At 40.7% G+C, this 13,212-nt stretch overlaps 1 protein-coding gene across 4 annotated transcripts in view; it reads left to right on the forward strand.

Moving 5' to 3' along the window:
• Nucleotides 1-13,212, forward strand: part of LOC309415101 (kinesin-like protein KIF2A) — a gene marked incomplete at both ends in the record, with an annotated part of 119,162 nt that overhangs the window by 82,224 nt on the left and 23,726 nt on the right. For all 4 annotated transcript variants that reach the window (XM_082012543.1, XM_082012544.1, XM_082012545.1 and 1 more), the window contains 5 exons: nt 4,979-5,033; nt 8,818-8,980; nt 12,194-12,284; nt 12,431-12,494; nt 12,909-13,000. In XM_082012543.1, the coding sequence (XP_081868669.1) occupies nt 4,979-5,033; nt 8,818-8,980; nt 12,194-12,284; nt 12,431-12,494; nt 12,909-13,000 (465 nt within the window). The remainder of the gene's footprint in view (nt 1-4,978; nt 5,034-8,817; nt 8,981-12,193; nt 12,285-12,430; nt 12,495-12,908; nt 13,001-13,212) is intronic.

Raw genomic sequence — 13,212 nt, forward strand, 5'->3', positions numbered from 1 at the left:
GTTGACCGCAACTCTTTGAGTGTGATCATCCAGCCAATTCTTTATCCACTGAGTCATGCACCTGTCAAATCCATTTCTCTCCATTTTAGAGACAAGGATGTTGCGTGGGACAGTGTCAAATGCTTTCAAAAATCCAGGTAGATTACATCAGTCGCTCTTCCATTATCCACCAATGCTGTAACCCCATCATAGAAGGCCACCAAGTTTGTCAGGCACGATTTGCCCTTAGTGAAGTCATGTTGACTCTCACCGATCTGTTTTCCATGTGCCTTAGCATAATTTCCAGGAGGATCTGTTCCATGATCTTGCTGGGCACAGAGGTAAGACTGACTGACCTGTAGTTCTCCAGGTCTTCCTTTATTCCCTTTTTAAAAATGGGGGTTATGTTTCCCCTTTTCCAGTCACTGGGAACTTCACCAGTCTGCCACGACTGGGTAAGGAGGGTAATTGTCATAGGCGACTCCCTTCTGAGGGGTACAGAGGGCCCAATATGTCGACCAGACCCAACTCACAGGGAAGTCTGCTGCCTCCCCGGGGCCTGGGTGAGAGACGTCACCAGGAAACTCCCTGGTCTGGTTCGGCCCACTGATTACTACCCACTGTTGGTCATGCAGGTTGGCAACGATGAGGTTGCACTAAGAAGCCCAAAGGCAGTCAAAAAGGACTTGAGAGCACTGGGGCGACTGGTCAATGGAGGGGGAGCACAGGTAGTGTTTTCATCAATCCCTTCAGTGACAGGAAAGAATGCTGAAAGGAACAGGAAAGCACACCTGATCAACACATGGCTCAGGGGCTGGTGCCGTCGTCAGAATTTTGGGTTTTTTGACCACGGGGCAGCTTACATGGCACCGGGCCTCCTTGCAGCTGATGGAGTGCAACTGACTCCAAGGGGCAAAAGGATTCTTGCTCAGGAGCTGGCAGGCCTCATTGAGAGGGCTTTAAACTAGATTTGGAGGGGGGAGGGGATAAAACTGGGCGCACTAGAGTTGAACCTAGGGGTAGCGTGCCAGAGTTGAAATCAATAGCCCAGCTTAAGTGCATCTACACCAATGCACACAGCATGGGCACCAAACAGGAGGAGCTGGAAGCCATTGTGCAGCGGGACAGCTATGATGTAGTTGCCATCACAGAAACATGGTGGGATGCTTCTCATGACTGGAGTGCTGCAGTGGATGGCTATAAGCTCTTCCGAAGGAATAGGCAGGGAAGGAGAGGCGGTGGGGTGGTTCTGTATGTTAGGGAGTGTTTTGATTGCATAGAAATCAAAGACTGTGAAGACCAAGTAGAGTGCTTATGGGTAAGCATGAGGGGGAAGGCCAATGAGGCAGATATACTGCTGGGAGTCTTTTACAGACCACCCAACCAGGATGAAGAGACAGATGAGACATTCTATAAGTGACTGGCAGAAGTCTCGCATTCGCTGGCCCTTGTTCTTGTGGGGGACTTCAATCTACCGGACATCTGCTGGAAGTATAACACGGCAGAGAGGAAACAGTCTAGGAGGTTCCTGGAGTGTGTGGAGGATAACTTCCTGACACAGCTGGTGAGTGAGCTCACCAGGGGAGGTGCCTTGCTGGACCTGCTGTTTACAAACAGAGAAGGACTGGTGGGAGATGTGGTGGTCGGAGGCTGTCTTGGGCTTAGCGACTACGACATGATAGAATTCTCAGTTGTGAGTGAAGAAGGAGAGGGGTCAGCAAAACTGCTATCATGGACTTCCGGAGGGCAGACTTTGGCCTGTTCAGGTCACTGGTTGAGAGAGTCCCTTGGGAGACAGTCCTGAAGGACAAAGGGGTCCAGGAAGGCTGGACAGCCTTCAAGAAGGAAATCTTAAAGGCGCAGGAGCAGACGGTCCCCATGTGCCGTAAGAAGAGCTGGCGGGGAAGGCGACCGGCCTGGCTGAACAGGGAGATTTTGCTGGGACTCAGGGAAAAGAGGAGAGTTTATCACCTCTGGAAGAAGGGGCAGGCAACTCACGAAGAGTACAAGGATCTCGTTAGGTCAAGCAGGGACAAAATTAGAAAGGCAAAAGCCCAGCTAGAGCTCAGTCTGGCCACGGTTGCGAAGGATAATAAAAAATGCTTCTACAAATATATTAACAACAAAAAGAGAGGCAAGGAGAATCTCCATGCCCTACTGGATATGGTGGGGAACATTGTCTCTAAGGACGAGGACAAGGCCGAGGTACTTACTGCCTTCTTTGCCTCAGTCTTTAATAGCCAGTCCAGGTATCCACAGAGTATTCAGCCCCCTGAGCTGGAAGACGGGGATGGAGAGCACAATATACTCCTCATAATCCAGGAGGAAGCAGTCAAGGACATGCTAAGCCACCTGGACACCCACAAGTCTATGGGGCCTGATGGGATCCACCGAAGAGTACTGAGAGAGCTGGCAGAGGAGCTTGCCAAGCCACTCTCCATCATTTATCAGCAGTCCTGGTTAACAGGGGAGGTCCCAGAAGACTGGAGGCTTGCCAATGTGACGCCCATCTACAAGAAAGGCCGGAAGGAGGATCCTGGGAACTACAGGCCCGTCAGCCTGACCTCTGTACCGGGGAAGATTATGGAGCGGTTGGTCTTGAGAGTGCTCACAGGGCCTGTGCAGGACAACCAAGGCGTCAGGCCCAGCCAGCATGGGTTCATGAAAGGCAGGTCCTGCTTGACCACCCTGATCTCCTTCTATGACCAGGTGACCCGCCTAGTGGATGAAGGAAAGGCTGTGGATGTTGTCTACCTGGGCTTTAGTAAAGCCTTTGACAGCGTCTCCCACAGCATTCTCCTGGAGAAACTGGCAGCTCGTGGCTTAGACAGGTTTACTCTTCACTGGGTGAGGAACTGGCTGGATGGCCGAGCCCAGAGAGTTGTGGTGAACGGCGTTAAATCCGGCTGGCGGCCAGTCACAAGTGGTGTTCCCCTGGGCTCAGTTCTGGGGCCGGTCTTTTTCAATATCTTTATTGATGATCTGGATGAGGGAATTGAGTGCTCCCTCAGTAAGTTTGCAGATGACACCAAGTTGGGTGGGAGTGTTGATCTGCTGGAGGGTAGGAGGGCTCTGCAGAGGGATCTGGACAGGCTGGATCGATGGGCAGAGGTCAACTGTATGAGGTTTAATAAGGCCAAGTGCAGGGTCCTGCACTTCGGCCACAACAACCCCATGCAACGCTACAGGCCTGGGGAGGAGTGGCTGGAGAGCAGCCCGGCGGAAAGGGACCTGGGGGTGCTGGTTGACAGCCGGCTGAACATGAGCCAGCAGTGTGCCCAGGTGGCCAAGAAGGCTAACAGCGTCCTGGCCTGTACCAGGAATAGTGTGGCCAGCAGGAGTAGGGAAGTGATCGTGCCCCTGTACTCGGCACTGGTGAGGCCACACCTTGAATCCTGTGTTCAGTTTTGGGCCCCTCACTACAAGAAGGATGTTGAGGTGCTGGAGCGTGTCCAGAGAAGGGCAACGAAGCTGGTGAGGGGTCTGGAGCGCAAGTCTTATGAGGAGCGGCTGAGGGACCTGGGGTTGTTCAGTCTGGAGAAGAGGAGGCTGAGAGGAGACCTTATCGCTCTCTACAACTACCTGAAAGGGGGTTGTGGCGACAAGGGTGTTGGTCTCTTCTCCCAAGTAACTAGCGATAGGACAAGAGGAAATGGCCTCAAGTTGCGCCAGGGGAAGTTTAGATTGGATATTAGGAAAATTTTCTTCACTGAGAGGGTGGTCAGGCATTGGAACAGGCTGCCCAGGGAGGTGGTGGAGTCGCCATCTCTGGAAGTGTTTAAAAAACATGTGGATGCGGCACTTCAGGACATGGTTTAGGGGACATGGTGGCGCTGGACTAATGGTTGGAATTGATGATCTTGAAGGTCCTTTCCAACCTAGTGATTCTGTGATTCTGTGATTCTGTGACTTTTCAAATATGATGGATAGTGCCTTAACAACTTCATCTGCCAGTTCCCTCAGGACCCGCGGATGCATCTCATCAGGTCCCATGGACTTGTGTACATTCAGGTTCCTTAAATGGTCTCCAACCTCATCTTCTCCTATGGTGGGCGGTACTTCATTTTCCCAGTCCCTGCCTTTGGATTCTGTGAGTTGGGCGGTGTGACTAGAGTACTTGCCAGTGAAGACCGAGGCAAAAAAAATTGAGTCCCTCTGCCTTCTCCACATTGGTTGTAGCCAGGTCTCCCGTTTCGCTCATTGAGGAGGGGTGCAGTTTCTTTGATCTTCCTTTGTTGTCCTATGTGTCTGAAGAAACCCTTGTTATTTTTCATGTACCTAGCCAAGTTCAGCTCCATCTGTGCCTTGGCTTCCCTGATCCCCTCCCTGCACTCCCGGGCCATAACCCTATAGTCTCCCCAGGATGTGTATCCCTGCCTCCACTGCCTATGCATTTTGGTTTTGTGTTTTAGTTTGGCTAAGAGGTCTTGACTTAGCCAAGCTGGCCTCCTGCTTCCCATGCCCTACTTCTTGCATGTTAGGATTGAGAGCTCTTGCACCCTAAGAAAAATGTCTTTTAAATATCTCCCAGCTCTTGTTTGCTCCTTTGCCTCTGAGGGCACTTTCCCAAGGGATCCCACGCACTAGCACCCTAAACAGCCAAAAGTTTGCCTTTCTGAGGTTTAGGGTCCTGACTCTACTTTTTACCTGTCCTGTACCCCTCAAGATTGAGAATTCTACCAGGGCATGATCAAAGAGTGACAATTTCTGTCAAGAGCGTATCTATCTACCCTGTTATAGCTGGATTTGCTTGCAATGTTCCAACATGTACCTGGTACTCTGCAGGATCAAATCACTGTCTGTAGGGAGTTTTATTAATGTATCCCTTTTGGGTTCTTGGTTATTGTGCAGACACAAGGGGCTTTTACACATTCAGATGACTCACTGTCTTGGAAATTTCTCTTTGTTTAAACAATTGGGTAATTAATTAATAAACAGAAGTAAAATATCGTATAGCTGGAATTGGGGTATAGTTCACTGAAGATTGTTTCCTTTGTAGATTGATGAGCACAGGATATGTGTTTGTGTACGAAAACGACCACTCAATAAAAAAGGTATGGCCATTTAAGATTTTGCAGAATTTTTTCTCTGAAAAACTGCTTCTGATAGTAATATTATTTGTATTAAAGAGGTCTAGGAATACTGATCAAAGATGAAACTGTTGTACTAGACAATATGTGTGAGGCACCCAGAAAATTCATAAACTTATAACCTGGAGAAAGACAGGGAGAAAAGTAGTTTAACTGTCATTGTTTTATGGACTGGGAGCTGAGGCACAAAGAGATTTTAATTTTTGCCCAAGGTTATCTAGGATGTATTTAGTTGATCTGGGAATTCTACTGTAATTTCTTCAGTATTCTTACATTGTGTTAGGATCACCATTCTTTTAAATTGTCCTTTAAGTGATCTCTTGATCAGTGAGCTACACAATGAAAACTTTTCTACACTTTTTTTTATACATGTATCTTTATACTTTCAAGTGGTCTTGAATCAGACATCAAGGGAACAATTAGGCACCTAAATTGTTGGTGTCTTCTGACATGTAAGGTGCCCAAGGGTGTCCAAGACATCCTCGCAGGGCTAGCGGTTTACACACAAACTAGAGACTTGTATCTCCTGGAGTTGGTGATCGGGGATGGGCAGGATACCCTAGGGCATATGAAATGGCACTGGAATAACTCCCTAGTGACTTCTTTTTATGTACGATTAGTATTACAACTTTTTTTCTTACTGCCTGCTGATCAGACTGGAGTCCGTATTAAAAAAAAACCTATTTAGGTTTTCAACTCGAGTTAAATCCCAATCTTTCTATGAAGTTCTTTACTTTCAGCTGGAAATTAAGAACCGCAAATGCTTCTGCAGCCTGTTTGAAATCAGCACTAAAGTAAGCTGACTTTCTTTTTGAAAGATATTTCTTTCCTTCTCTTTTTGTTATATTTTGTTTAGCTAGAGGACTCAAAGAACATCACTGACTCTGAAACAACATGGGATGCATTTATTATTTTTGTACAGTCAGAACTACATGTTGAGGATTATCTGGAGCATATTCAGAGGAAAATGGGAGAATTGTATGGGAAAGGGAAAGCATATGTTGATGTCAGTATATAGCTAGTTTTCTTTTGTCTTATTTTTTCCCTCCATGTTGCTGCTTCCCCTACCTTTTTGTTCTTTATTTTTACTTTAGATGTTTTCTTATTCCCTGTATTTTTTCTTTTATTGATCTGAAAGGAATGCATAATCTCAAAAATTGGTTGATTGAAACTATTTTGCGCAACCTATGTAATAAGGGCATTCAATATACAAGTCTGGTAGCAGTTCAGTTTCTGTTTTAGCATTGGAGGCTATCTGTAATAAAATATGACTTAGAAATGTGATACATTTGGGGGGAATGTTACCTTCTACCTGCAGTGAAGGTGGACAAAGTGAAATCACAGTAAATGAAAGCAAGTTGTCATGAGGCATGAGTTAGGATTCAGAAGTGGGATTTGATTCTGTACAAGTTGCATATCTTGGGTATTAGTGGTTTGGAGCTGTTAAGAAAATAGTTCTGAGGTGTTGGTAGGAAGATGAGTGTCTAAGTACAAATGAGGTTGGCACTAAAGTTATTTTGCATTTTTAAGAATAAGCTATAATAAAAAGGTATTAATGAAATAATCTATGCTGGGGAGGAACCATAGAGATAATCTAGTACCCACATAATACAGTCTTCTGAGAACATGCACTTTAATTTTGAAAGTTCATAAGAAACAATATTTCTCATGCCATGTTTTAAAATTATATAAAATTATATAAATTATAAAGGAATCACAGATATTTGTGTGTAATACCCTGAAGAGAAAAAATATAAATAGTTTTTCCTTTATTATTGCAATAACATGTCAAAAATATTATCTTTCCCCTTTCATGTTCTGTATTTTGAAATTCTGTAAGATGTTAAAATAATTTAATAGAAATTAAGTGTACAAATCAATTTCTGTCAGTCTCACAAGCACAGAATTATCACCAAAGTCTTTAGGTGTTCTCAGCACCAACCGTTCTGTGGATTGTCTCTGCAGGAAGTAGGTCTTCAGATTGACATTTTAAGATTTTACTTCAGTGACATATATTTATAATTGAGAAATTACATAATCGTGTGATGTGTTTCAGAGACACTATTTCAAATTTTCATTAGCAAGGAACACATATTGTCATAACAAATAGCTGGGAGCAGGTAAATGTCTTATTCCAAGCAATCATTTAAGAAAAAACAGCTTTTGACTGCTTTAACTAAAAAGCTTTTGCTGCAAAGAATTGACCTTTATATATACCTATTCATCACTATTCCTTATTTCTTCTCTGTGATTACTGCAGAATAATTGCATTTTATTTTATTGCAGTGCAGTTGAAAAATTGACTTGAATGCAGATTTCTGTTGGTGTGTAATGTAACTGTAATGTGGTAACCATTGTACTGTTTGATCAGTATGTTAACTGATTAAAAGATTTCTATCTGATTGTATAAAGCCACATCAAATTCTTGAACTGCATGCCTTAAGAAATTTTACACAGAAATGCAAGTAGGACACATTAGTGATCCTGACTGTACACAGAAAGGATCTTTATTTTTGTGTATATCATGGATCACTAGGTTCTCTATGTTGCTGAGTCATATCTCATAAAACAATTAGCAATAAGTTGTAGTGCTGTGTAGTAATTATAACCTGGGAAGTCTCTACTGAAATCGCATCTAGATGGCTTTTGTTCATTCCCACTGATGGGAAACATCATTAGCATTTTCAGCTTTTTCTGCTTGCAAGATAATTTTTAGAAAGGATTTTACTTTAGAGAAATTCTATATTAAAAATGTATACTTTAGATTCCAGGAGGAATACACAAATGAAAATGTCTGTGTAGAATGAAAACAATTTTTTTTCTTTTTGAAAGCTGTGAACATATGACTATAACTTTAAGGATTTAGGGAAAATAAAAAGACAAAATTTTTAAATGAAGCTATAATTGATAGTGCTTTCATTAATGATCTTAGTTTTTCTAATCAACTTTGCACAACCTCTCTTTACTTTCTAGCACTTGGTAGGATAGTGTCGTGGTTTAACCCAGCAGGTAGCTAAAACAACCACACAGCCGTTCGCTCACCACCACCACCACCACCCACTGCCAGTGGGATGGGGGAGAGAATTGGAAAAAAGGTAGAACTCGTGGGTTGAGATAAAGACAGCTTAATAGGACAGGGGAAAAAAATGTTAATAATAATGATAAAAGAATATACAAAACAAGTGATGCACAGCACAATTGCTCACCACCCGCAATGACTGATGTCCAGCCCCTTCCCGAGCCGTGGCGCCTCCCTGGCCAGCTCCCCCAGTTTATATACTGAGCATGACGTTGTGTGGTATGGAATATCCCTTTGGCCAGCCTGGGTCAGCTGTCCTGGCTGTGTCCCCTCCCAGCTTCCCATGCACCCCCAGCCTTCTTGCTGGCAGGCCAGAGCATGGAAAGCTGGACAGTCCTTGACTGCTTAGCAACAACTAAACCATCAGTATGTTATCACCATTATTTTCATCCTAAATCCAAAACACAGCACTACACCAGCTATCAGGAAGAAAAGTAACTCTATCTATCTCATCTCAGACAAAACCAGGACAGATAGGATGACTAGACTTCCAAAATAGAATCTCTTACTTAGCAGATTACTGTCTAGGTATCAGAAGCCCAAGTCCATTGCAGTGTTATTACTTGGAGAAGCTGTGTTATCGGAGATGTTATAAGAGTGTAAACAATGAAAAAATGTAAACAACAGTGATATGTTGCTACTTAAATATATATTTCAATTATTTTATAGAAAATTTAATGAAAGACCTTGATGTAATAACAATTCCTAGTAAAGATGTTGTGATGGTACATGAACCAAAACAGAAGGTGGATTTAACAAGGTACCTAGAAAACCAAACTTTTCGTTTTGATTATGCCTTTGATGACATGGCTCCTAATGAAATGGTTTACAGGTATGTGTATATGCCTTTTTTTTTTAAATCTTTTTTCTTGTATATCTCCCATGTCAATAACTGTGGGCTTACCTTGATCATGGACTTTACTTCTACTTTCTGTGTTATTAGATATGTATATTGCTACCTCCATTCTTTTGCTTGTTTACTTTTGTTTGAGCTCTGTTTATCCTGAACTTTTCATCTGTAATATCATCTCCACTTCTGTTGACCTCAGTCCTGCTCTCAGTCCTCCTCCAAGCCCTGCCTTTCCAGGCTCTAGCATGTATTGCCTCCTCAGGAGGCAAACAAAGCAGGAGAGGGTGGGGAAAGAGATGGGGGAGGGGGGGTGAGAGAGAGGGAGAGGGAGGTTATATTTGTTCTGTTGCTGAGATACCTGATCTAGTTTGGCTGTTGGAAGCAATCTAGCTGATGTAACATGGAGGTACATAGAGCTAATTTATCTTGCTCAAAATGCTGAAACTTTCTGATTTAAAAAACAACAGCCAGAAAGACACACAGACACCCTCAGCCCCAAGGTATTTGGATCTCCATTTTCTCCTTTATTCTTCTGTTTCACTTCCACAGTTGGAACAGAATAATGCACACAGCGCTTTTAAAAACTTGTTTAGAAGTAGCTGTTTACCTTGTACAAGTCGCTAAATGGATTAGATACAGTAGCAGACAAGGTTAGACATCATGACAGGTCATAATCTTGGTACGCAGTCTAAATATTGTGAAGATTTTTGCAAGGAATATTGATATTAGAAAGGAATTTGATTAAGATAATTTTCCTTATGCTTAGAAAGTGCTTCCCATAGCCTTAAGGAGTAGTGATAGAGAAATATCTTAATTCTTGTTTGTAATCCAACAACTAGGAAGTGAAAGTTGGCATTGTATCCTGATTGAGGTTAAACGCTAACATCCTGTTGATGGATAAGAGAACATTCTTAGTAAAAGAATTATGAAAAGGCCTTGAAAATGAAAACTTGTGTCTTATGCTTGACTTAAGTAAGAGGAGAAGGGTAGCAAAAATAAAATCTTTTTAGTCTGTTAGTTTACACTAATGAAAGACTTCTAAACAGCAAAGCTGTGCCCTTGGAAAATTCTGTCTCTAATGATTGTCTACTGGTAGCATCTTTTCTTTCTTGATACTGAAGAGCTGTGGGAGAGAGATCTAGTTGGTGAGATGTGTCTCTTGCAATAGTTTTCCTCCTGCTTAACAACCAGTAATTATAATCTCCCTCCTTCCTGTTATTTGTCTTTGTGAGCATAGTGTTTAAACGTGAGTGCTGGTTTTGACATATAATGTTATGTTTTTGTAATGAATTTCTTCTGGACAATTCTTATTAGTTACATAATAAATTAATAGTAATATGTGAAAATATTGAAAGATGCTTGTATTCATACTGAAACAGTAAATCTCTAGTCTGTGTAGCAGTACAGACTTTTTCCTTCTCCCTCATATGGCACAATAATGATTATTACATGAAGGATAATCTGCTTCAAGGCCTCCTGTAATAACACAATTAAGAGGAAGATAGGTATTGTCGTCTGCTCTCATCAGAACTATCAGGGTCACAGTGGGGAGAAAAAAAGGCATGACAAGTTACTCCAGTTTTCTTCAGTATGCTAAAATTACTCACTATATTTCTGTACTGAAGAATGTTCTGGAGAAATATATTACTCTTGTGTTTTTATTATTATTTTTGTTAAGCTGTATTTTAAGTATTTTTGAATCCATGAGCCGCAACACTGTGTTGCAAGTTTTCTTTATTATTAAAAAACATGCACTAGTGTGAATGGTTATGCCTTTTGAATTTTAATGGAGAATCAGAGTTTATATTTCTGAAGGATCAAGATTGCAAATAAAGGTTCTACTAGGAGGAAAGTTTGACTGTTTTGGTGTGGTACCATTTGGAGTTGTATAATGCTTTACAAAAACTTTTCTAGATATGTTTGTATTTTGCCTTATTTTAAAATATATATAATTAAGTACCTTTTTTATAAATCGGCAAAATAAATAATTTTAAACTCAATTAAACAGAGATAATGGAATGTGCTTCTTAGGTGGATAGGTTTCTTGAAATTTATATTTTAAATAGAAAAAGAACAAACATTGAAATATGGGAATATCCTCTTGAGGACAAAGTATATGTTTAGAGGAAGCAAAAAAGAAAGACTAAGGCTGATCAGGAATCATCTGGTACATTTTTGATGAAAATTGATGATTCAGTTAAACTTAGATTTTTGCATAACCCTTGGTTGCTGAATGGCTCGATCTTACCCATATTATTTTTATAAGTGATCTTGTGTTTGTTCCTAAGTGGAATGAAAGGAGGTTGCAACACCTCAGTGTTTCTGTAAACAATCATTCTTGTTTCTGTCACTAAACATACTTTTATGTGTAAATACCTAGGAAAAGTTTAGAAAGAAAGACTGCTGCAGAGAGACTCTTACCTCTATCACCTAGTGGAGGTAACCCTCCATAAGGTTATCCCTTGCTTTTGGAGTTTTTAATGAAGTAATGGTGATAAGCAGCTGAAGTAGGAGCAATAACTCTACATTTTTTTAAATTAAAAATTAATTCTCTAGAATAGAAAAATGATACTTTAGAGAATATTTTTGACACATCAAATAATACTTAAGGGATAGCCAGATTTTTCCATTCTGATGAGCTTGGGTATACATTTTCTTGAGCCTTTTCTCAGCGTGACTATGTTCTCAAAATATTAAGACGTGTAATGTTGTTTTGGCCACCTGTCTTCTAAACTTAACCTTGGAAGCTGATTTAGGGGAAAAAAAAAACAAAAACAAAACTATAGCAGAATTTTTGTTTGGGCAAAATCTAAGTATTTATCTGCTGCACTGTCCTACTTCCATATCTTCTAATGCTGTCTTCTTTAAGGAGCTCCAAACTCCATGTAGTAAGCTGTGCCATGTTGCATCACTAAAACAAGGAATTATTTTTTTCTCAGGCTTTGAAGGAAGATAATATTGTTGTAAAATAAATGGGAGACACCTTGTAGCTTTTGTTTAATCGTTTAGGTTATTTTAATGCCTTAGAGCTGGTAACCTCTTTAGTTCAGGAATCAATGTGGAGATGTCCTTTGGCCTCTCAAAGTACAGAACCAGTTTTGTCACTTCTGGCCTTAAAATTTATAGTGTCCTTGTGGTAGTGTGGCATCTTAAAGTAATTAAGTTTCTTCAGTATTGCTGTTTTTTGCATTTAAGGTTTACAGCTCGACCATTAGTGGAGACCATATTTGAAAGGGGAATGGCCACTTGTTTTGCATATGGACAAACAGGCAGTGGAAAAACCCATGTAAGTATTTCTTCTACATGTCAGCAATACACTTCTTTTTATGTACGATACACTTCAATAAATACTAATAAGTAGCAAATATGTAAGTTACAGTTCTGTGATCTTTATAGTGTATTTTTGGGGTTTTTTTGTTTTTTTAAATTTAGACTATGGGTGGTGACTTTTCAGGAAAGAACCAAGATTGTTCTAAAGGAATATATGCGCTTGCAGGTAAGACTTTATTGTTCTGCTGGCTTTTTCAAATTAGTTGAGGTCAATACATTTCTAGTCCCTGTCATACAAACATAAGGGTCTACATATTTTGCATTACAGTGGAGCTTTGGTAACATAAAAAATAGTTCCTATCTGTGTAATCTTTACACAGTAAATATATATATAGATAACTTCAAAAACATAAGAGATATAACTAATGATTAAATGAGTTTACAATTTTGGGGTCTTCTGCATCTTCCAGTGTAATGTGGCAGTTTAAACTGCAGTGCTTTTTACTTGATTGGCTGACCCTATCTGTTACACTTGCAAAATATGAGAGATGCTGTAAAATAGACTGTTACGAATTAATGAGTCTTCACTAAATGAAAATAACATAACTAGATTTCTTTTATTTTGGAAATGCATTCACAGCTCGAGATGTCTTTTTAATGCTAAAGAAGCCAAACTATAAGAAGTTAGAACTTCAAGTATATGCAACATTTTTTGAGATCTACAGTGGTAAGGTAAGTACCTGATCTTTTTCTGAGGAAGGTGGAATTTCTCTTTCACAGATAAGATTGTGAGCTTGTCACATAAAAGATTTTTTTCCTTTTTATACTGAAAGCTTTATTTCAAATAATTCTTTACACTTCCCTTCCAATCATGTTTGTGCATTAAATGCTTTGCATAATTTGATGCAAGATTTGAAGCAAAAATGTCTTTTAAAGCTCCTCTT

Source organism: Phaethon aethereus, assembly GCF_964289735.1.
Source record: "Phaethon aethereus genome assembly, chromosome: W".
Classification (NCBI taxonomy): domain Eukaryota; kingdom Metazoa; phylum Chordata; class Aves; order Phaethontiformes; family Phaethontidae; genus Phaethon; species Phaethon aethereus.